Source organism: Piliocolobus tephrosceles, chromosome 1 (genome assembly GCF_002776525.5).
Source record: "Piliocolobus tephrosceles isolate RC106 chromosome 1, ASM277652v3, whole genome shotgun sequence".
Lineage (NCBI taxonomy): Eukaryota > Metazoa > Chordata > Mammalia > Primates > Cercopithecidae > Piliocolobus > Piliocolobus tephrosceles.
Window position 1 is genome coordinate 43,020,891 of NC_045434.1, and position 23,758 is coordinate 43,044,648.

Consider the following 23,758-nt stretch of genomic DNA (forward strand, 5'->3'; position numbering starts at 1 on the left):
AAAAAAGAATCACACAGGCAAGCTGACTGTGTCTATCCAAAAACACTGGGGGAGAGTGCACTCTGGCCCCAGGACTTGATTTTGAGGCCTACTAGCCAATAAAGCTCTTATTGGGACAATTTTCTTTCTAGATATCTTAGCCCGATGCCTTAGAATCTTCAAATTACATAATTAACTTTCCTTATTCTGATTCTATCCATATTCCCAAGCTACTTTCTTTTATAATTTGATGCCCCATGTTATCTGTTTATAAAGAATACACTGTCCAGAGGACTCATGGTTTCAGATGCCTTCATGACATTTTAGCTTTCTACATTATTCTGAATAAACTCAGTTAATGTCAGTCTAGCCATGAAAGACAGGCTCATTTTCAGGATTTTTACAAATCTCATTTCTTAATTTGCAAAACAGAGGGCAGATCTACATGGATCAACCAGGTAGCACCACTCTGTGAGGCCTCTCATTAGTCAACCAGACTGCCTCTCTTGAGAACAGTGTGAATTTCTTTTTAATTCAGTTACTTAGCATGTAATTCGGGGCTCTTTTTGTTAGGAGTTTTCTGTTTAAGTTTTTTTGTTTCTCTTTGTTTAAAATATTAAAGAGAAGAAGTCTTAGAGAAAGATGTGATCAGTAGAGATAAAAAGTCAGGGAGAAAGACCCTCTTCTAAATTTGTCTTAACTGGATAAAGGTTGTTTCTAAAGCTCAGGCAAACTGCCATCTTACAAATGAGTGTCTCATAATTTAAGGCCTTCCTTCCATCTGTCTTTATGCTATTGTATGTATTGCTCAAGGACAGAGGAATTCATTCCTTTCAGTATTCTACGTGCTTTTTCTTTGCTTTTCTTCCAGAGTTTATTGCTTTTTCCTCTCCTTCCCCTTAAGCTTGCCTATTTCCTGGTCTCTGTCAGTTTTTCTTTTCAAAGTTATACGTTTTATGAAGAAAAGAGAAGCCTTCTTAACTGAGACCTACCTTCTTTTCCTGTGTTTATTTGAATGTAACTTCCTGAAAATAACTTGTAGGAATAATTAATCTTATTTTCTATCCCAAGGTGGTACTAATGATCAGAGTTTCAGGTCATGTGTGGGGATGATACAATGCTAACTTGCATTAGCAGTGTTATTTTCACTCTTTTTTGTAGGAAACTTTCACTCTAGTGAAACTGAGCTATTAAATGTTCCCTACATTTATTTTTAGATCTCCCACCTTTGGTCACTACTTAACTGATCTTACAACTGAAGAACAGATGGGGTGTGGTGGTTCATGCCTGTAATTCCAATGCTTTGTGAGGCCAAGGTGGGAGGATTGCTTGAAGCTCGGAGTTTGACCTAGCCTGGGCAACATAGCAGGACTCTGTCTCTACAAAAAAGTAAAAAAAAAAAAAAAAAAAAAATTAGCCGGGTGATTGTGGCTGGCTGTTCAAGCCTTGTAGTCCTAGCTACTTGGGAGACTACTCGGGAGGATTGCTTGAGCCCAGGAGTTCAAGGTTGCAGAGAGCTGTGATCACGCCACTGCACTCCAGCCTGGGCATTAGAGCAAGACCCTGTCTCTAAATAAATAAATAAACACACACACGTGCACACATACAAAGAACAAAAAACAAAACAGAAAAAACCCTTGAAGAACATAGAATCTGGTGTCACTTTGAATTGTGTCCCAAATCCCCTTTGTTATTCTGTGGAAATGTATGTGGAAGTTCCCCACTGTCATCATTTCAGTTAAAATAAGATACAAAAGGTCACTTGTTTAATTTCACTGATATTTTCCAATCTGTTCACTTACTATTTATAAAACAAATATATCTAGAAAATATAACAAATATAACTAGAAAACTGAATAAGCATATTACTTTTTAGTTAATGTAATTCATTCACTCATCCCGTAAACCATTTTTAGGGACCACTCTGTGATTTATATTTGAGTTGTCCAGATCAATAAGAAGCTGATATTAAATACGTTAAAAGATAAACTACATGTGAGGGAAAGGTTGTAAGGCCAGTCTTGAAAATTAGCTTCCCTTTAGCTTCCACTATAATATTGGTGTTAATGGTTTAACCTGTTAACAAATATTACTCAGTTTTTGCATGTCATAAAAGCTAAGGAATTCAGATATCACTCTAATTAGATTGAGGAATCAGATACCACTCTAACAAGCTTTTTAATTTGTTTTTGAAGTGTTCTTCACAAAAGGATTATGTGATTCTTGCCACTAGAACGCCCCCCAAAAAGGAACAAAGTGAGAACCTCAAACATCCCAAAGCTAAGTTGGATAACTTGGATGAAGAATGGGCCACAGAACATGCCTACCAGGTTATCTTATTTTTCTGTTTATATGTTTTAGTTTTATTTCAAAAAAGAGCTAGAATCAAGAAGATTTAGTGACTGAGTAGCGAGAAGAGACATAGAGAGAAAGTAGCTAAACATGACTGAGATTGTTAGGTGGGGTGTCTAGGAGGATGGTGTTGGCATTACACAAGGAAGAAACAGATTTGGGGTGAGTGAGTGGGAATAATGACTAAATTCACTTACAAGTATTTATTGAATGAATTATGTATCATCAAATACATAATGTTAGAATAAGCTAAAAATAGAATTATTTCCTTTTGTGGGGTTGGGGGTGACGGGAGGAAACTTAGAGGACGAGTCAATGGGTACAGCAAGCCACCATAGCACACGTATACCTATGTGACAAACCTGCCCTTTCTACGTTTTTGGGATTTTGTTTTTTTGAAGAAAAAGAATTTTCTTTAAGAAATAAAAGAATTATTTCCTTTTCCAATCAACTTTAAATCTTTTAAACTCAAACGTGTGTTTCTGTGTATGTGTGTATATATATATACATGGACATATATCTGTATCTGCGTATGTGTTTGTGATTATGGGGCAGTGTGTAGTTATATACAAAAAAAATTCTGCCTGTAATCCCAGCACTTTGGGAGGCCAAGGCGGCTGGATCACCTGAGGTCAGGAGTTCGAGACCGGCCTGGCCAACATGGCGAAACCCCGTCTCTATTAAAAATAAGAAAAATTAGCCAGGTGTGGTGGCAGGTGCCTATAATCCCAGCTACTTGGGAGGCTCAGGCAGGAGAATTGCTTGAACCCGGGAGGTAGAGGTTGCAGTGAGTCAAGATCGCGCCAGTGTACTCCAGCCAGAGTGACAAAGCAAGAGTCTGTCTCAAAAAACAAAACAAAACAAAACAAAAAACAAAGAAATTCAATATTATTATTGTTTTAGTCCATTTGTGTTGCTATTAAGGAATACCTGAGACTGAGTAATTTATAAAGAAAAAAGGCCTTTTTGGCTCATAATTCTGCTGGCTGCAAGATTGAGCATCTGGTGAAAGCCTCAGGCTGCTTCTGTTCATGTCAGAAGGCAAATTGGAGCTGGTGTGTAAAGATCACGTGGCCAGAGAGGAAGCAAGGGGTTGGGAGGTGCCAGGCTTTTTTTTTTTTTTTTTTTTTTTTTAACAACCAGCTCTCCTAGGAACAAATATAGCGAGAACTCATTCGTTGGTGTGAGGATGTAACGAAGCCATTAATGAGGAATCTGCCCCATGACCCAAACAGCTTCCATTAGACCCCACTTGGGTTCACATTTCAACATAATGTTTCAAGGGGACAAACATGGCAACTATCTTCTAAAAAAAATAATAAGTATTGTAAAGTTAAATTCCCAATGGTTTATAAATAACTTTCTACTCTAATTTTGCTTTTGGTCTCTCATAAAATTGTATATCACACACACACACACACACACACACACACACACACACACACACAGAGTATTAATGAATTTATATAGTAAATTAGCTTAACCTTTTACCTCTAGAAAGAAAAGGTTGATTTTACTTTTTCCCCTTTCTTGCTGTCACCTCCATCTCCTAAAAAATGGTTAATTTTTTGTATTGGTGATTTTGAAAAGATAGCAGGCTCCCTATGCTAAATATGAAACTTTGTCAGATTGTGCTACTATAGTAAATGGAATTTATTAAATTAGAGGAAACCACCAGCAGACATAATGCAAGTAGATTAAGGATTAGAGCATGGTATCTAATTTTCTAAGACTCTGCTCTGATTAATTGCTTATACATTAACTAATGAAAAGCTAACCAAAGCACTCTAATCTCTGAGTGTAGATGATAGAAAAAAAATCCATGTGGTGTTAAGAACTAGCCACAATCATGTGAAGGGAAATACAAATATGGAGATATCATGGTAGTATGTATCAAAAACCTTGAAAATATGTATAACTTCTTAAACCAGTTGTTCATCTCAAGGGATTTGTCCTAAACAAATAATTCTATGAATGCAGAAAATGTACTAGGATTTTTAATCTATATTATTTTAAGGTAAAATTAGATATAACATAAATGCCCAATATCAGTAAATGGGCTTAAAAATTTGAGGTTAATCTATGCAGTAGAAAATAATGGATTTTCAAGTCAGACTCCCTCTGTTCAAATTCCAGATCTAGTATGCTGCTAAAAATAGGGATACAAAGGTAGAATTACTTATTCCCTTAAGGAGCTCCCTGACCAACTAGTAGGGTTCACAGATAACTATAATATAAGGCTATGTGATAAAATCCTTGGGAAAACTACACCGAAGCCCTATGGGAGTTCAGAGATCAAAGGATCACAGAAGGCAGCTTCCTCAAGCTGCCTTTGAAGTACCAGTAGAGTTGAGACACGTAGAAATATAAGAGAAAGTCATTTTTGGCCTAGGGAGCACTGTGAGTAAAGACATAGAGTTAGAAAGCCTAGGATGTATATGGGAAACAGTTTATAGCTCATTTGACACTACTTTTCAAGTAGTTTTTGACAAATATTTGAGTTACTTGAGGAAAAGTAGTGTCAAATGAGGATATAAACATCAGATTGACCAAATTCTAGAAAGTCTGAAATACCAATCTAAAATAAAACTTAATTTTATTTAGCTGATGGTGGGACACCATTGAAAAAATATTTCAGTCTTTGATCTCCTGAGAAAGGGGTTTATTTATTGATGTAGCTAAAGGATGTTGTTATCGGATAGTTTTATTTATAAAGTAGTTTTAAGGTGAAAAGCTAAGGACACTCTAAGAAGACAGTTTCTCAAACGAAAAGGATTGCGTATAATGCCAAATGCTTTTGTTAGCTAATACTATATTTCTATTTTTAGGTATCCAGAATGCTACCAGGGGGACTTTTAGTTCTTGGAGTATTTATTATTACTACTTTAGAACTGGCAAATGATTTTCAAAATGCCCTGCGTAGAGTAAGTTTGATATATTGAAAATTCGTAATGAAATCAGTTATATGTTATTTTTATTGATTATGAGTATATATAATGATTCTAGGCATATTTAAATTTGTTTTCTATAATTCTTTTTGCTGGGGTTACATTGAAAAAGCTTTTTTCACTCAATTGCTTGGATATCTTGAGTGTAAAAACTGTTTATATTTTAAAAAACTACCCATTTTAAAATAGTCTTTATTTTAGAGATAATTCTGACTATTAGGAAACAAGTTACAATGCTTTACCAGTTTTTCTTGTACAATAGCAATATTCTGTCACACCTTCCATTTATTACCTAGTGATTATTGTAACATGAAATTAATAGATGCTGAAATTCTTTACCTTCTTTTCAATTCTCCCTGGATCCCAAGAGTAAAACATAAAGAATCAGATTATTCCTGGACACAGTATCTATCCGGAATCTCCTATGTTTTTTGCTTAATTACTGCACCAGAGAATATGGTAATGTAGTGTAAAAGTAATGAAGGTGCACAAGCTGTTTTCCCTTAAACCCAAACCTAAGGTAAACTCCATGTAGCCAGCTCTTTTAGCAATCGATCCACATGAACTTTTTGAAGGGTATTTCATACCCCAAAAGAGGGGGGACCTTTTAATCTTGAGACATACAAAACTCAACCCCAACAGTATCCCACAAAAAGTGTGCAGCTGAGAACTTCAGCTGTTATAGATTTTTTCAGTCTTGTAACCTGTCCTGTCAGATGTCCCAGCCTCAAGCCTCTGATACTTGCACCTAAGGGAGTAAGGGAAGAAAATGGAGATATTCTCCTCCCTGCTAAATTGTTTGACCCTCTGCCAATTTTTCCATCTTAAATAAATTTACCTTGTTCACAATTGTTCATTCCCTTTGGCATTTTGAAATTTAACCAAAACCTATGCGTATTTAATATTAATAGCATGGATTGTGCACCCTTTTGTGGCTGGTGCTGAATTGAGTGAATTGAATGTGGGCCCAGTGCTAGAGAGATATAGCCAGGCCCACTTTCCTTGCTTTTGTATCTTTTGTTCCTAAAAAGTATATAAAACTTTAGAAATGCTTATCTCTAAAATTACTGAGTTTCAATTATCTAATTGTTTCCATTGGCTTACATTGACCAACACTATAAGAAACAGCCTTATAAAACTTGTCAGTGAATAAAGTTAAGAACTTTATTCATCATATTACATTAATATTGTGTTTCCGGAAGAAATTTCTTTTTATGTTATGAAGAAAGTTGTGCCTCCTCTGATGATTGTTTGTCTTCAGCTTACAGACCATGTGAATTAGATTACAGATTAGATTTCTCTCTGCTCATTATTGTTAGAAAGCTTAGAGCGAAATGTGTTACCACCCCTTATATCAAGTATACATTTTTATAATTCTTATTTCTGACACAAATTTATCTCACTATTCTACTTTAACTTTTAATTTATGTTATTACTATATTTTATATGTTGTTATATATTGCCTTAAGTCTTGTGTGACATTTAAACAAGAAATGCTAATGACATGCTTGATTTCTTTAGTTAAAATCACTTGTCATTTCTCATTCTAATGAAAATAAAGTCTCTGTTCTATAGTTTCTGTAAATTCTGGTTGCCCCAAATTAATTGTTCGTGTCCAGTTAATCACTAATGACAGTGAATTACATTTTTTTATTTAAACCCAATTTTTTTGTAATTTCCTAAAAGGAACTCAAAAAGGTTAGTAATTAGCTCTACTCTTTAATTTGAAGAAAAGAAACATTAATGGTGGCACACACCTGTAGTCTCAGCTACGTGGGAAGCTGAGGTAAGAGAATCTCTTGAGCCCAGGTATTGAAGGCCAACTTGAGCAACATAGAGACCCCTTCTCCAGTAAATAAAGAATCATGAAATTTTAAAGCTAGATGAGAGTTGGGGACATTATAATTGCCTATTTCAACACTCCCTTTTTTTTTTTTCATTTTGCATTCAATTGATGTGTATTTTTCTCTTTCAGCTAATGTTTGCTGTGGAAAAGTCTATAAATAGAAAGAGATTGTGGAATTTTACAGAGGAGGAGGTCTCAGAACGAGTGACACTTCACATTTGTGCTTCTACAAAAAAGTATCTTTTGTTCAGTTTATGGTTTAAAAGTACAAAGTACCAAAATAATATTCTTGCAAGGTTTTTTTTTTGCTATTTAAATAATCATTTAAAAAATAGGCATAGTTTTGTAAGATTTTTCTGTAAATAACATGGAATTAGAGCTGCCAATAATAATAATAGCAGTAATGGTTGTTAATCATGTCCCAAGGTCATAAAAAGCTTGAGATCTGAAATATGAAAGACTCAGGATTTGGAATTTTTTACCTATTTACCCCTGTACATCCAGGCACAGTAGGTTCTCTACAGAGATAAATGCCTAACTCATGACTTAGGCAAAGTAATGTTTTTATTATGTTAAAGTTTCACCTCCAGTTTCGATAGATAATGATGTAAAATTCAAAGCACAGGTGCACAGAGCTGGATAGTATAGGACATCTGAGAAATTCTTATGTCTTTGGCTAAGATGAAATGACACTAAAAGCCAGTTATAGGGCCTTCTTACCTTCTCTTGACTACACCTTGCCAGGGCAAGGGTACCTCCCAAGCAAGGGTCAGCCTCACCGAAGGAGTGACACTGTTGATGGACTTCCAAAGACAGAATTTTAAAAGTGACCATTCTTGCAGAAGCAGGGCTTTTTTTTTTTTTTTCTTTTTAAATCTTTAGTACTTAACTGCAAAGTTTCGTGTACAAGCCCTTTAATCCAATAAATAGTCTCAGGTTTGACCTCATATAAAATAGTGCTACTTTTTTTTATGGAGAATATGTATTTGAGCAGAATTTCACAAGTGCTTTGATTCTATTTATTGCAATTAGCGGGATTCATAAAAGGTAGGAAATGATTTTTCAAGCATCTCAAGTACTATAGTGACAGCAGTTTACGTGTATGACTATATATACACATATATGTATACACTTGCACACATATATACGTGTGTACGCATATCTTTAAAGTTACGATTTTGTAAGAACTTTTGGATGTGTGCATTTTTTAGTTTATTTTTTGATGGTTTATATTATTTTGGTTATCAATAATGCCTTTTTTGATTATTTCTTTCCTTAATTAGTAAAGAATATTTTGTCGAACTTATGATATCCATGATCCAAAGGTAAGAAATTTACTCTTTAAAGATTGTTCTGTGTCACAAAGTATTTTCAATCAAAATTCAGCTTTATATTTAGTTTTAATAATTTCCATTGCCATCACTTCCTACTGATGTCTACAGCTAACTGTAGTTTTTACTTTGAACTATGATTAATTTTATTACAGGTAAGGAAAACTTTTTTGTGTGTGACAGGGTCTCTTTCTGTTGCCCAAGCTAGAGTGCAGTGGTGCAGTCATGGCTCACTGCATCCTCCACCTCTTGGGCTCGAGGGATACTCCCACCTCAGCCTTCTGAGTAGCTGAGACTACAGATGTGCACCACTGCACCTGGCTAATTATTTTTGTTTTGTTTTTTTTTTTTGAGACGGAGTCTCGCTGTGTCGCCCAGGCTGGAGTGCAGTGGTGCGATCTCAGCTCACTGCAAGCTCCGCCTCCCGGGTTCATGCCATTCTCCTGCCTCAGCCTCCGAGTAGCTGGGACTACAGGTGCCCGCCACCACGCTCGGCTAATTTTTTGTATTTTTAGTAGAGACGGGGTTTCACCATGTTAGCCAGGATGGTCTCGATCTCCTGACCTCGTGATCCGCCCGCCTCGGCCTCCCAAAGTGCTGGGATTACAGGCTTGAGCCACCGCGCCCGGCCTGTTTTTTTGTTTTTGATAGAGATAGGGTTTTGCCATGTTACTCATGCTTGTCTTGAACTTCTGGGCTCAAGTGATCTGCCTGCCTTGGCCTCCCAAAGTGCTGGCATTACAGGCTTGAGCCACCACGCCCAGCCAACTTTTAAAAAAATTGTTAAGATATCTTTGTTAATCTCCTCCTACCTTGTTCGTGTATTTAGTTTTATATTTGAGAGACTGGGAATAAAAGTGACTGAGGACTTTGGTAGCTGCAATGCCTACTAAACAAGCTATGTGTATTCAGCAAAACCCAGACTAGCACTTTGCTAATGCATCTAAAAGGGTTGTGAAAAAGTAACTTTGCAGTGTCATTAGCAAGGATGGGACAGAAGGAGAATGCCTGACACCTAGGAGTTGCTCAGTGATTATTTGCTTCACATCAGAATCTTCAATATGGATACTGTTGAAGCTAGAGGATCAAAGGACCTTTCAGAATTCTAAACATGGAAATTTCTGATTCTTTTTCTGCCTACCATTAGGAGGAAAAGTGATGCCAAGGATGCCGAGTTTGAAGAGTACTAAACTTAACACATGCTTTATTTTGTATTTAGTTCAACCTGTAGTCTTTTGATTGAGGGTTTAGCCATATGTTAGATATCAGCTTGTATGCGTTATTTAGGTTGTATACTTAATGATGTTTTGTTGATCCGTGTATTTTATCTAGACCACATCATAGTTATTTTTCTCCCTTTTCCACTGCTAGAGTTCAGCAAGACCAGCAGATTGGAAGTATCAAAGTGGATTATCATCCTCATGGCTTTCTTTAGAGTGTACAGTTCACATTAATATTCATATCCCACTTTCTGCTACTTCTGTCAGCTATACTCTGGAGAAAAATACAAAGGTATCAGGGTAAAATGAATTTTCTTTAGTGATTGCTAAGTGAACAATCTGCTTTTATTTTGCTTGCATGTGTCATTCATTTTACAATCCTCAAAAATTACATTCTGTTTATAATAATGTTATATGAGTGAGTAACCATACCCGCAGCCAAATTAGAAATTTTTAGAAATTTTTAGAAGTGGAACAATGTCATAATGCTAGTGTATTCAGTTTAATAATAACTAATAATTTAGTTATTGAACTAAATACACTAGTATTTATTATGTGCCAGTTAAGTATTATTATGTGCTTTGCCATTAAATTAAATACACCAGTATTCATTAATTAACATATGTAAAATGTAATTAATGTACAAAGTTATAGTGTTTGGACTTTCAGCTTTCTCTTGGTACTTAGATTTTTTGTCTTTTTCCAGTTCTTTTTTGTATTTCTATACCATTTTATTTTTATCTTATTTTTCTTCATTTTTCTAATTGAAGATGTCAAATGGAGCTTTTTTTAAAAAAAATTATTTAGACATATTATTTGAGGATTTTTTCTCACTTTTTTTTTTAAGGTAATGGGCGTTAAATTTTATTTAACTGGTCATGTACTTAATAACCTCCTGAGTCTGTGACATAAGTGTTATTCTGGGATAAAGATACGAAAAAACTATATTATTAAATATGATAAGGTACCAAGAATTGAGGGGTATAATTTTTTTTTAATTTGTGAAACTAGATTTGAATGCTGCATTAATGAGACTTAGGGATTTTAATATTTCAGTTTATTAGGTGAAAAAAATAGATTATAGGAAGTTTAATTGAGATAGCATTATATCTGAAAGATTTCCATGTTGTGTTTCTCTTAAGAATGGACTTACACGCTGGGCCAAGGAAATAGAAAATGGTGTTTATTTGATTAATGGACAAGTTAAAGATGAAGATTGTGACCTATTAGAAGGACAGGTGAGTTAAGAGGAAAATCATCTTATTAAATTGTTAATGCTTAAGGAAAAATAAAAGATGACTTATTTTTAGTCCTTGCCTACAAGAAAACTGATTTCATCTACCTCTCATTTATAATTTCTTTTAAAATAAAGGGCAAATGTTTTTCTTAGAACAACAACCCCATTAAAAAGTAGGCAGAAGACATGAACAGACACTTTTCAAAAGAAGACATACATGCAGCCAAGAATCGTATGAAAAAGAGTTCAGCATTACTGATCATTAGAGAAATGCAAATGAAAATCACAGTGAGATACCATCTCACACCAGTTAGAATGGCTGTTATTAAAAAGTCAAAAAATAACAGATGCTGGTGAGGCTGCGGAGAAAAAGGAATGCTTACACACTGTTGGTGGGAGTATAAATAAGTTCAACCATTGTGGAAGGCAGTGTGGTGATTCTTCAAAGACCTAAAAACAAGGATACCATTTGATCCAGCAATCCTATTACTGGCTGTACACCCAAAGCGATATAAAATGCATTATGTTCATTACAGCACTATTCACAATAGCAAAGACATGGAATCAACCTAAATGCCTATCAATGATAGACTGGATAATGGAAATGTGGTACGTATACACCATGGAATACTATGCAACTGTAAAAAAAGAACGAGATCATGTCCTTTGCAGGAACATGAGTGGAGATGGAGGCCATTATCCTTAGAAAACTAATGCAGGGGCCAGGCATGGTGGCTCACGTCTGTAATCCCAGCACTTTGGGGGGCCGAGGTGGGTGGATCACTTGAGGTCAGGAGTTTGAGACTAGCCTGGTCAACATAGTAAAGCTCTGTCTCTACTAAAAATACAAAAGTTAGCTGGGCATTGGTGACAGTTGCCTGTAATCGCAGCTACTTGGGAGAGAGGGGCGAGGCGTGGTGGCTCACGTCTGTAATTCCAGCACTTTGGGGGGCTGAGGTGGGTGGATTACTTGAGGTCAGGAGTTCAAGACCAGCCTGGTCAGCATGGTGAAACCCTTTCTCTACTAAAAGTACAAAAGTTAGCCGGGTGTGGTGGCAGCTGCCTGTAATCGCAGCTACTCGAAAGGCTGAAACAGAAGAATCGCTTGAACCTGGGAGGTGGAGGTTGCATTGAGCTGAGATCGTGCCACTGCACTGCAGCCTTGGGCTACAGAGTGAGACTCCATTTCAAAATAAAAGAAAAGGAAAAAAAGAAAACTAGCAGAGGAACAGAAAACCAAATACCATATGTTCTGACTTATAAGTGGGAGCGAAACGATGAAACACATGAACACATAGAGGGGAAAAAACACACACTGGAGCCTGTCGGAAGGTAGAGGGTGGGAGGAGGGAGAAGGAGAGAATCAGGAAAAATAACTAATGGGTACTAGGTTTAATACCTGGGTGATGAAATAATCTGTATATCAAACCCCTATGACTCAAATTTACCTATGTAACAAACCTGCACTTGTACTCATGAACTTAAAAGTTAAAAAATAAGTAAGTCCAAGAAAAAAAGAGAAAATGATATAATTGGAATCCCGAAACTTATGGGAGTGTCATCTGAGTTTCATCTAATTTCCAAATTGCAACCAAAGGCCACATGTTCTGCCCTCATGGCAGTTCAAAAGCTATGGCCATTTTATAAGAGAGGTCTATAGAGGCTTCTAAAATAGCTTTGACCTGAAGGAAGCAGAACTTCTGTGATCCCTCCCTTTTTAAAGCAGGGATCAGCAAACTTTATGTGAAGAGAAAAATACTACGTATTTAGATTTCACAGTCTGTATTTTTATCTCTACTGTGTAGCCTGAAAGCAGCTACAGGAGATATACATAAGTGAATGATCCTGGTTGCATACCAGTAAAACTTTATTTACAAAGACAGGTAGCAATGTGGGTATTTGCCCACAGGCAATGGTTTGCCAGTTGTTGCTTTAGGGGAATGAAAGTATGGAATTAATTGTTTTAAAGAGTGCACATTGATCCAGAGTACATAAAGTAATATCTGTATAAAAAACTAAATTAAAATAATTAAAAGACTTGTTTTTTCTAAGTTACTTAGTACATCTACAGTAGTTTCTAAGTTGTCTTTTATATGCTACAGTCTTAACAATTTGGCTTTTTAACTTTTGTGTTTTTTCAGAAAAAATCTTCTAGAGGAAATACTCAAGCAACTAGTCATTCTTTTGATGTCAGAGTGCTAACGCAATTGGTAAATATTTTAAAATACTGCTTATTTAAAATATTTATTAGAATAACCGTAATGAAACTTTCTGTTTTTATGTTTCTCGTTAGAGAATAAAAGGATTTTAGAGCTGTAAGAGACTGTATGAAATGGCTGGTTATAGGAAGGTTATTCCCAAGAAACGTCATTTTAATAAAACCTGTTTGGGTTTTTTGCCTCAAGGATATTAAAATTTTAACATCAATAGCAGTTGAAAAAATATGTACATATACATACATACATGATATGTATGCATGTGTGTAAATATTTTGGGTTGTAGCTTTTATAGTTAAAGTTGCAATTTTAACAACTTAAAAGTAAAAGATGTGTACACAGAGGTACAAAGAGTTGTCATATGCTTAATTTGAAGTAGATTTATTAGATTTATACCCCTTGATTTGATAAAAATCACAAAGTATTAATTAGCAAGTTTTATATTTCTGTATGGTTGCATTAATTTATACATCTTTTCGAAAATTTAAAAGTTGGATATCTTGAAGAATAAAAAGTTAAAGCCACGAATTACTTCTAAAAATATACATGCCTTTGATTTTAATCCTACTTGAAATTATCCTAAAGAACAGACAAGGGTATAAAATGGCACACGTGTGTTTGTAGAAAACTTTATTTCAATATTATACTGAATTTTGAAACAGAAATACTCTCAGGACTTGTCTTTTTTTGAACTGAATAGAATAGAATTAAAAGCAATTTGGCATTTGAGAATATTTTAGTTTCATCTTTTTCTGTGTGTAGCAATAGAGCATTAGTTAAATTGTCTTTGGACTTACGCCACTCAATGTGAGTTCTCAATTTCATTTTTCAATACCTTAGAAGTATTTTAGTCTTGATTTTCTACTTTGTCTTGATTTTAGAAGTGTCCTTTGTTTTGAGGCTGGCTATTCCTCTACTTATGTGCTCTTCACTAGTTAGGCTTACTACATGGTTTATTAAACAATTTGGTTAAGATTATTTTATTAATAGTGTAAAATTGTAGTTGGGAGATGTATAGAGTGTGGGAATATAGAGAGATGAGTGGAAGATAATCTCATGAGATAATTTATTGTAGTAATATTATATAGTATATTTTTGGCAGTCACTCCACTGATCACTTAACTGGAAATTTTGAAGTGATTAATATACAATAAGTAGTCAGTACTTACTGCCACTTTTCTCTCAGTTAAGTCTCATTGATTCCTTATTTGTAGTATTAAGCTTTTCTTTTATTTTTCATACAGTCCTGCTGTTATTAGCCTTACAACAGTATTATTTTACCTAAATTAGCACAAGTAACCCTTAACTGGTCTCTCTTCATCTATACATTCTTGTCCAAACTGATTGTTTCTCTAAAAACCCTTCTACCTTTGTTAGTATATCTCTTGAAATACTTTCCATTTATCTACTGTATCCTGTTTATACACTCAGATGATCATTTCTGAATCATAGTTTATGTTCAGTTATTAATTTTTTTCAAGAAGTATTTATGGAGTTTGTACAATTGCCAGACACTGATTATGTTATTCTCCTTGCTCAAAATTTCTTAAGTGTTCTATACTGACTAGTTAGAGAAGTCCAACTCAGGGTTCTTCATAGCCTCAACATACCTTTTTGTTATTTCTTTCTACCTCTTATTTTCTAGATGTATGCTTGCTGTACCTTTAAAACTCTGTATTTCCTGAACTATGTGTTATGTCTTTGCTCTTTTCTCTGTCACCCAAACTGTCAAAAGCCTATCAGTACATTAAGATCTAGCCCAAATGCCATTACTTGTGTAAGATTTCATTTGGTTCCCATAAAAATGGGAATCTTCTCTTTTTCAAATACCATGTTAGCATCACAGAAGTTCCTTTACCTAAAGGCTGTTTGCCAGCCAGGTTATTCCTAAGTCCAGGTAATCAAGAGGAGTTTACATATGTAGACCCCAACTGGTTTACATTTCCACCTAAAAGGAATGAGTCAGACCTTATATTCTTTAAAACTTTTCCTGGCTGAGCATGGTAGCTCATGCCTGTAATCCCAGCACTTTGGGAGGCCTAGGCAGGGTGATTGCTTAAGCCTAGGAGTTCAAGATGAGTCTGAGCAACAAGTGAAACCCTGTCTCTACAAAAAATACAAAAATTAAGTGGGGGTGATGGTGTGCGCCTGTAGTCCCAGCTACTCGGGAGGCGAAGGTGGGAGGACCGATTGAGCCTAGGATCTTGAGGCTGCAGTGAGCTGTGATAGCATCACTGCACTCTAGGCTGGATGACAGAATGAGACCCTGCCTCAAACAAAACAAAACCGACCAACGAACCAAAAAATACCTCTTTTCTTTAATATGTGTGTGTATCATCTTTAATAGTCTAGTCTATTTTGGAAAACAGTGCCCTAATTAAATATAGATAGATAAATAGCTAGCTAGCTAGATAGATGTATATACACACACACACAAATATTTACATATACTAATATATAAATGTGTTATATGTTAAAAAGATATACGTTGTATGTTAAATATGTAAAATAGAGCATTCTTTTTAGAGTAGTTTTGTCTACAGTAAAAATTTATGGAGTAGATAGAGGAAGCCTGATACTCTTCCTCCAACCCCACCTTATTGATGTATCAGTGAACTCTACATGTGTCATATGGAAGCTTATTCCAGATATCGTATCAGCATGGTCACACTGCTGCTTGGTTTGATGATAGCCATTTTTGAATGGACCCAGGACCTTTGGAGCTGTGTGGTCTGTGGCTAATTTTTTATCAACAAGTCCTTGACCATGTTAGAGTTTAAATTGTTTAACAACACCTAGAAGGTTTACATTACCTTAGATATTGCCTGAATTACACTAGACATCAAATAATGCTCTTTTGATAGCTATGCATTTAAATATTCTACTCTTCATATTTTTCTGCATTTATTCATGATTGCATAAGCACATAGGCACAAAGCACTTTTCACAAGTTGTATGATTTGACTCTTGTTCTTCAGAATTGTTTTTGTTGTTGAATGACTTATACTCCAAGTGTTCTTAGAACATAAATTACTTCTTTACCATTTCTATTTTTTGGTTATCTTTTTAAATCATGATTTTTTGTTTCCATTATTATGGGCTTCTATTACAGGTTGTGTGTGCCTTGTTTGAAACATTTCTTGGGACCAGAAGTGTTTTGGGTTTGGGATTGTTTTAGATTTTGTAATATTTGCAAAATACATACCAGTTGAGCATCTCTAATCCAAAAATCTAAAATCTTATATGCTCTAATTAGCATTTCCTTTGAGCATCACATTGGTGCTCAATAAGTTTTGAATCTTGGAGCATTCAGGATTTTCAGATTAGGGATACTCAACCTGTAGTACTTTAACTATTTTGATACTATCCTTGTTTTTGGCACTTATTAAGATGATGAGGTTGAAAATATATGTGAAACACCTGAAAACCAAACAAGAGCACTGGCATTCCTTAGACTGAAGAGGATGGGACTGTGAGATGAAAGTGACTGCTTACGACCACTGATACCATTTTCTGATAGCAGGCATAGTTGACTTGTTTCAGTTTTGCTGTGGAGCATAGCATTACTTTCAGTCTATGAAAGCTTTTGGTTGAAAGTGTGTAAATATATGTGTCTGTGCATTGCTTATAGTTTTACCATAGTTCTGACATCCCACTTTGTTATTATTGAACTTATTTTGCATTGCACAACTTACATCTACTACATCATGTCTTTGTACATCTTTTAATCATCACAGTACTGATGTGAGTAATTTGCAAATAATATATTTTTAGGAACATATTGAGTGAATATTGAACCATTTTAGATGGTTATGTTAGAAAAATTTAGATGTAGTTGTGTTTAATTTCAGTATACTTTCAAAATGCCTGGAAAATAATATATAACTTATAAAAACAAATATGAAGGCCTTTAAATAATTTGCGGCAAATAATTTCAAATGCTTGGCTCAGTCAAAACTTTGTTCTGTCTTCATAAAATTGCTAATATAATGTTTAAATATTTCCTGTAGTTAATCATTGTTGGCTATTAGAACTTAAACAGATTTTGTCTTTCAGCTCCTGAATTCAGACCACAGATACACAGCCACAGTCCAGATATGTAGCGGTTCTGTAAACCTTAAGGGTGCTGTGAAATGCAGAGCTTATATCCACAGCAGTAAACCCAAAGTTAAAGATGCTGTGCAGGTACAAAAAGGAATAACTAGCGAATGAAAACATGTTGACTATTAACAAAAACCTAAAATTTTACCTTTTTTTATCTTATATTTTATAATTATTCATTTGCTTTTAACTGATAATGGCCTGTTGTGCAGTCCAAATGTACCATATAACTGGTGTCAAGATTTTCATATGTAGAGGATCTATTTTGTGCCTTTTTAAAAATGATGACTATACAAGTTTAGTAAGTGTTCCACAGTTGTACATATTAGTATCTAATTTGGAACACTGCAATTATTTTTTTAGATGTGAAACTTTATTCATTTATTTGGTTTTAATTATTTAGATGTTGTCTAGGCAAATTTGTCATTAAACTATACATTTGTTAATAAGTATGCTAAATAAGTGGAAATAAAACATTGAATGATGTATCAGTTATTTAGTGGGCATGATTGTACTGGAAAGCAAATTATGTTTTTTTGTTAGTTAAATAATGTAAATCCAAAGTATTTTATTTCTTACTGTGTTTTTGTGTGTTTTTCCCTGTAGGCAGTAAAGAGGGATATATTGAACACAGTTGCTGATCGTTGTGAAATACTGTTTGAGGATCTGCTTTTGAATGAAATTCCAGAAAAAAAAGTTATGAGTATAAAATAAGTACTTTTTTGCCTAACTTCGACTGATATAGTAATAAGATATCAAGATATAGCAAATACATCATCTTCTATAGCTACGTATCTATGTTTTCAAACAGTGTATCATCTTTTATCATTGGATGAACATTTTTCAGTTGCTGCTCAGAAAATTTTTTTTTGAGACAGAGTCTCACTGTGTTGCCCAGGCTGGAGTGCAGTGGTGCAGTCAGGGCTCATCTGAAGCCTCAGCCTCTTGGGCTCAAGCAATCCTGCTACCTCAGCCTCCCTAGTAGGTGGGCCTGCAAGCACATGCCATGATGCCTGGCTCATTTTTAGTATTTCTTTTTTAGAGACAGGGTTTCGCCATGTTGCCCAGGTTGGTCTCAAACTCCTGGACTAAAGTGATCCACCGTTCTTGGCTTCCCAAAGTGCTGGGATTACAGGTGTGAGCCACCAGGCTTGACTCTAGAAAAATGTTTTTGAACACTTTATCAAATTTAGCAAATTTGTCGACACTTAACAATTTCAGGGAGTATTTTTTAAAAAATTAATTCCAAGTGAACTTCTCCTGCCAGAATGAGTAAACCTTGTTGACATTTTAAAGTTAATATTTTTTGTTAATATCTATGAGTATTTTAAATAATTTAGCCATAATCAAAATATTATTTATTAGTGTTAAATACTATATAATAGGTCCTTTAATAGGTACTATTTATATAAACTACATTAGTTTATATGCTTCTCAGCTATTACTCTAACAGACTTCATTAGGTTTAAAAAAGGCTAAGTTACAGTATCTTACCCTTTAATAACGATTGCAACTTTTGGGAAACATAACAATTTATACCATCGCAGTAATTGGTATTAAAAATTTTTTTAATCAAAAGCAAATTAAAATATTGAGTACACTTTTTAAAGCTACATCATGATCTCCCCATTCTTATTATTCCAGTGTCACTGGATTTGAGATTCACGTTTAGATATGTACGTAATTGAAACATTCATATTAGCTTTGGGTCCAGCAATTCTCCTGCCTCAGCCTCCCAAGTAGCTGAGATTACAGGTGCCCGCCACCACAGCTGGCTAATTTTTGTATTTTTAGTAGAGACAGGGTTTCACCATATTGGCCATGCTGGTCTTGAACTCCTGACCTCGGGTGATCCACCCACCTCTGCTTCCCAAAATGCTGCAATTATAGGCATGAGCTGCCGCACCTGGCCCACATTAGCTTTTGAAGGGGATATTTTTATGTTCGTAGGAAAACACAGCTCTTCTATTTAACCAACTACTTTTAGTACTACTGATAGCTAGTATATTAAGTTTGATGGACTAATTATAATCTTTTTTTATATTCGTAGTATGCTAGATTCTATGGATGCCAGATTTAACATGTATCCTTCCCTTAATTCACAATTTTAGAGTTCCATTTACTAATAATTTATAATTTTATTTGACTCTTACATGAAACAATTGTGAATAGAGAGTTTTGGAAGGGCAGTATGTGGGACCTGTTCACATGGTCCGTCAGTCTAGCAGCCCCATGTCAGTGTGGCTTTGTTTTTGCAATTTGACTTTGAGTTTGTGTTAACTCCTGTGGTATAAATCATTGCTTCACTTTCTGAGCAACAGTGTATGTTATAGCTGCATTGCGAGTTTCAGGATTTTCAGGGTATGAGGATGTATCCACCATTAATGTTAAAGACCTACTTTATCAGACACATTAGTATACTCTTTTCTATTTAAAAATCCTTTATAAAAGTGGTATTATATGGCTATCATGGTATTCTTTCATATTCAGTTAGTATTTTGAAATTTTTGCTGATGTTCAATTAATAAAATTAATGGCCCCTAGCAGCAGTTGTACTGTTCTTATGTTAAACTTGATACATTTAGCAGTTAATGTTATAGCCTAATCCTAAATTTTTAAAAAGTGAAAAAGTTTTTACTGGTAATTGGGTGGCCTTGGGACCTGTGTGAAGAACATAGACTGTAGTTTGGTGGAAAGAGTAAAGACTTTGAAGTTCTCAGGTTCTATGTTTATTCTGCTCCTAGCAGAGTGACCTTAGGCAAATGACTTTATAGGCATTGAATTTTGTCTGTCTCCCTCCCTCCATCCCTCCCTCCTTTCCTTCCCCCCTCCCTCCCTTCCTTCCCTCCTTCCCTCCCTCCCTCCCTCTCTTTCTCTCTTTTCTCCTTCCTTCTTTGTTCCTCTCCTCTCTCCTCTCTCTCCCTCTCTTTCTATGATCACATAGGTTTTGACATTCTTTTGATGTGATGTATCACATTATTTGCTTTTATATGTTGGATCATCCTTGAGTCTCTGGAGTAAATCCAACTTGATTATCATATATTATCTTTTTGATGTACTGTTGCATTTGGTTTGCTAGTATTTTGTTGAGGATTTTTGTGTCTGTGTTCATCGGGAATATTGTGTAGTTTTCTTTTTTGTGTCTTTGGTTTTGTTATTAAGGTTATGCTGGTGTCATAGAATGAGTTAAGAGTTCTCTGTGCTTCCTTTTTTTGTAATAGTTTGAGAATAATTGGTATTATTTCTTTTTTAAAGGTTTGGTATAAATAATTGGTAAAACCATCCAGTCTTGGAGTTTTCTTTGGAGATTTTTCATTACTGATTCAATCATGTGATATTTTTATTGTTCTGTTCAGGTTTTCTATTTCTTCTTGTTTTCTTTCTGTCTTTTTTTCTCTCTCTTTCTTTTTCCTTTCTTTCTGCAAAGACTTTGAGGTTCTCGGGTTCTGTGTCTATTCTGCTGCTAGCAGAGTAACCTCAGACAAATGACTTTATAGGGATGGACCCACCCACCCTCCCTCCCTTCCTTCCTTCCTTCCTTCCTTCCTTCCTTCCTTCCTTCCTTCCTTCCTTCCTTCCTTCCTTCCTTCCTTCCCTTTGCTTCCCTCCCCTCCCAGTCCCTTCCCTCCCCTTCCCTCCCCTCCCATCCCTTCCCCTCCCGTCCCCTCTCCTGCCCTCTCCTCCTCTCCTCTCCTCTCCTCTCCTCTCCTCTCCTCTCCTCTCCTCTCTCCTGTCTCCTCTCCTCTCCCTCCTCTCTCCTCCTCTCCTCTCCTGCCCCTCTCCTCTCCTTTCTCCTCTCCTCTCTCCTCTTCTTCCTTCCTTCCTCTTTTTTTTTTTTTTTAATGACAGACAGGGTCTCTCTCTGTCACCCAGCCTGGAGCGCAATAATGCAGTTATAGCTCACTGCAGCCTTGAACTCTTGGTTCTAAGCAGTCCTCCTGCCTCAGCCTCCTGAGTAGCTGGGACTACAGGCAAGGGCCACCACACCTGGCTGATTTTTTTTTTTTTTTAACTTTTTTGTAGAGACAGAGTCTTTGCTGTGTTGGCCAGGCTGTAGTCCCATGGCTATGCACAGGTATGATCATAGCTAAATACAGCTTTGAACTCCTGGCTGCAAGAGATCCTCCTCCCTCAGCTTCCCAGGTAGCTGGGACTACAGGTGCACGGCAGTATGCCTGGGTAATCTTTTAATTTTCACTTTTTTGTAGAGATGGGGCCTTGTTATGTTGTCCAGGTGGTCTCAGACTCCTGGCCCCAAGTAACTTTTTAATCATATCTGTTGCTGAAAGAGGCCATTCTTTTCACAAAATTTCTATCTTTTTGATAGTTTGTAAGAATCATAGTGTTGAACTTAAAAGTAATTATTTATTTACATGCAACAGTGACTATATTAGAGATTAGGGGAAATAATATATTCCAGTTTGTAAGTATTCAAATAAGAATGAGATATTTATTTAATTTCTTTAGATTTATTTTTTTCTAAAAATGATTTAAGCATATAAATCTTTAATTTATAAATTAAAACTGTAATTCCCAAAGCACTGGGAATTATAGGCATGAGCCACTATGAATGGCCCCATTTTCTTATATATAAAGCAGGAATTATGGTAGCTACTTTTCGAGGCTGCAAGATTAAATTAGATGATGTTTGTGAGGCCCCAAATAAAACTGATTTAAGCCAAGCCCTCAGCAAGTGGTTTTGATACCATGTTGGAGATGATGGAGGAGAACTACTTATGTTAATTGTCTTTAAAATGTCTTAACTTCAATTTTTGGGAAATTTAGCATATCTCAAACAGAAATAAGATGTAAATATATATTCAACACTTTAGTAACAGGATAATTATTCCAACAATGTATTAGTTGATCTTAGGTATCAAGATAAAAGAATACATTGTGTGATAATATAAGTAAATGTAAATTGTTTAAAAATTTTTTTAATTTTTAACTTTTGTGGATACATAGTAGATATATATCTATATATATGAGGTATATGAGATGTTTTGATACAAGCATGTGATATAAAATAATCATCATGGAGAATGAGTTATCCATCCTCTCAAGCATAAATAAATGTAAATTCTGATGTTGAATTTCTACACCAAATTGTTAAATTTTAGATTTTGTCCTCATTTTACTTAGCTTATTTTTCTTATATACTGGTAAGATCTTATAGATGCTGTAATACAGTAAAATGTAGAACATATGCCACAAAATTAACCTGAATTAGAGTATTTTTGCATGCATGTGGAAGTCTGTAAAGGACATAATAACTCTCTATTTCTGATCTCTGAAGTAAACCTAGGCTTTTAATTTTGGCTATCCAGATAAAAGAACTTAGTATGTCAATGTCAGTTTAAAAAAAAAAAACAAAAAAACAAAAAGAACCTCCAATTAATCCTTACGCTTGTTGTGATCTTCCTCTTTGATTCCTCTTAAGATATAGCCTAAACCTGCTTCACTGTTATAAGTCTTCATTTGATCCTGCTCAACTTACTCTCATACATGACCTACTCATTGTGAAAATAGAGGTCATCAGTTATGAAACCTCTTACTTTTGCCCATCCCTACATCAGTATCCTCTGTACCACTCCACTGTCTTCCCAGAACATTTGTAATCCTCTTTGCCTGTGCCCATGATTCCACTCTCTGAATAACACTTTTCCTATCCCTTTATGCAGATGTCCTCCTGCCCTTTAATCTTCAGCTCTGCTATCACCTAATCTAAAATATTTCTATAAAAGATAGATACATAAATAAATTAGCGGTTTCTATACTACTGTGATACCAGCTAGGACATTTGACCAATAGAAACCCAATTCTTACTATATTGGCTTAAATTTAGTTTTTTATTTGTTTTGAATTTATTCAGATAATTTTGAACTAAATACTGTGACATGAGGATATTCCTAAAGGATTCTGCTTTTGAATGCTTTTTGAGGTGTCTTTTCAAAAAGATTTCTCCTCCCATTTAAACCTCAGACCAACAGAAAACGAGTCTTATTTAGACAGGCAATTACTAATTTAACGTCTTAATTTGAAAGTTATAAGTGCTTTCTTAAATTAGTAATTTAAATTTATTGGAACCAGTTATTTAATGTTTAATTTTTTTAGCTTATTTTTCAGATAGACCAAGAATTGATGTAGTTTGAAATGGTTTTAAAACTTTGCATGCCAATTGCACGTGCACGTTATAGTCATTTTTGAGTTTTTATTAAATCTGTTTTAAGTAACTGTGGCCCAAAATAAAATAATATAGTCCTAATTTCAATGTGTGGATAATTTTTGTGCTACAGTACAAATTGCAGTACTATTCTTCCACAGCTAGGAGGCAGTCTGGTCAAAGAGTAAAATTTCTCTCCCAGTTCTCATGTGCAAACAAGATGATACACGGAATCTGGAAGGAACACATAGTTTAAGCCATTGCATTTCCCGTGGCACTTAAGGCATTGTTCCTCATCTTCTGTTTGTAATTATGTAAAGTTACCACTAGTTTCTTGACAACGAAGTCTAGGTTACTAGTAAAGT

At 35.2% G+C, this 23,758-nt stretch overlaps 1 protein-coding gene across 3 annotated transcripts in view; it reads left to right on the top strand.

Moving 5' to 3' along the window:
- The window catches only part of ODR4 (odr-4 GPCR localization factor homolog), a 43,475-nt gene that overhangs the window by 4,834 nt on the left and 14,883 nt on the right, over positions 1–23,758 (top strand). For 2 of the 3 annotated variants that reach the window (XR_002729858.2, XM_023203430.2), the window contains exons 3-11: positions 2,175–2,309; positions 5,160–5,255; positions 7,255–7,361; positions 8,414–8,450; positions 9,828–9,968; positions 10,819–10,914; positions 13,055–13,123; positions 17,186–17,314; positions 17,837–17,927. Coding sequence is in view for 2 of the 3 variants with exons in the window: in XM_023203430.2 (XP_023059198.1) it covers positions 2,175–2,309; positions 5,160–5,255; positions 7,255–7,361; positions 8,414–8,450; positions 9,828–9,968; positions 10,819–10,914; positions 13,055–13,123; positions 17,186–17,314; positions 17,837–17,927 (901 nt within the window). In the remaining variant the exon portion in view is untranslated. The remainder of the gene's footprint in view (positions 1–2,174; positions 2,310–5,159; positions 5,256–7,254; positions 7,362–8,413; positions 8,451–9,827; positions 9,969–10,818; positions 10,915–13,054; positions 13,124–17,185; positions 17,315–17,836; positions 17,928–23,758) is intronic. The other variant, XM_023203431.2, reaches the window with a different exon arrangement.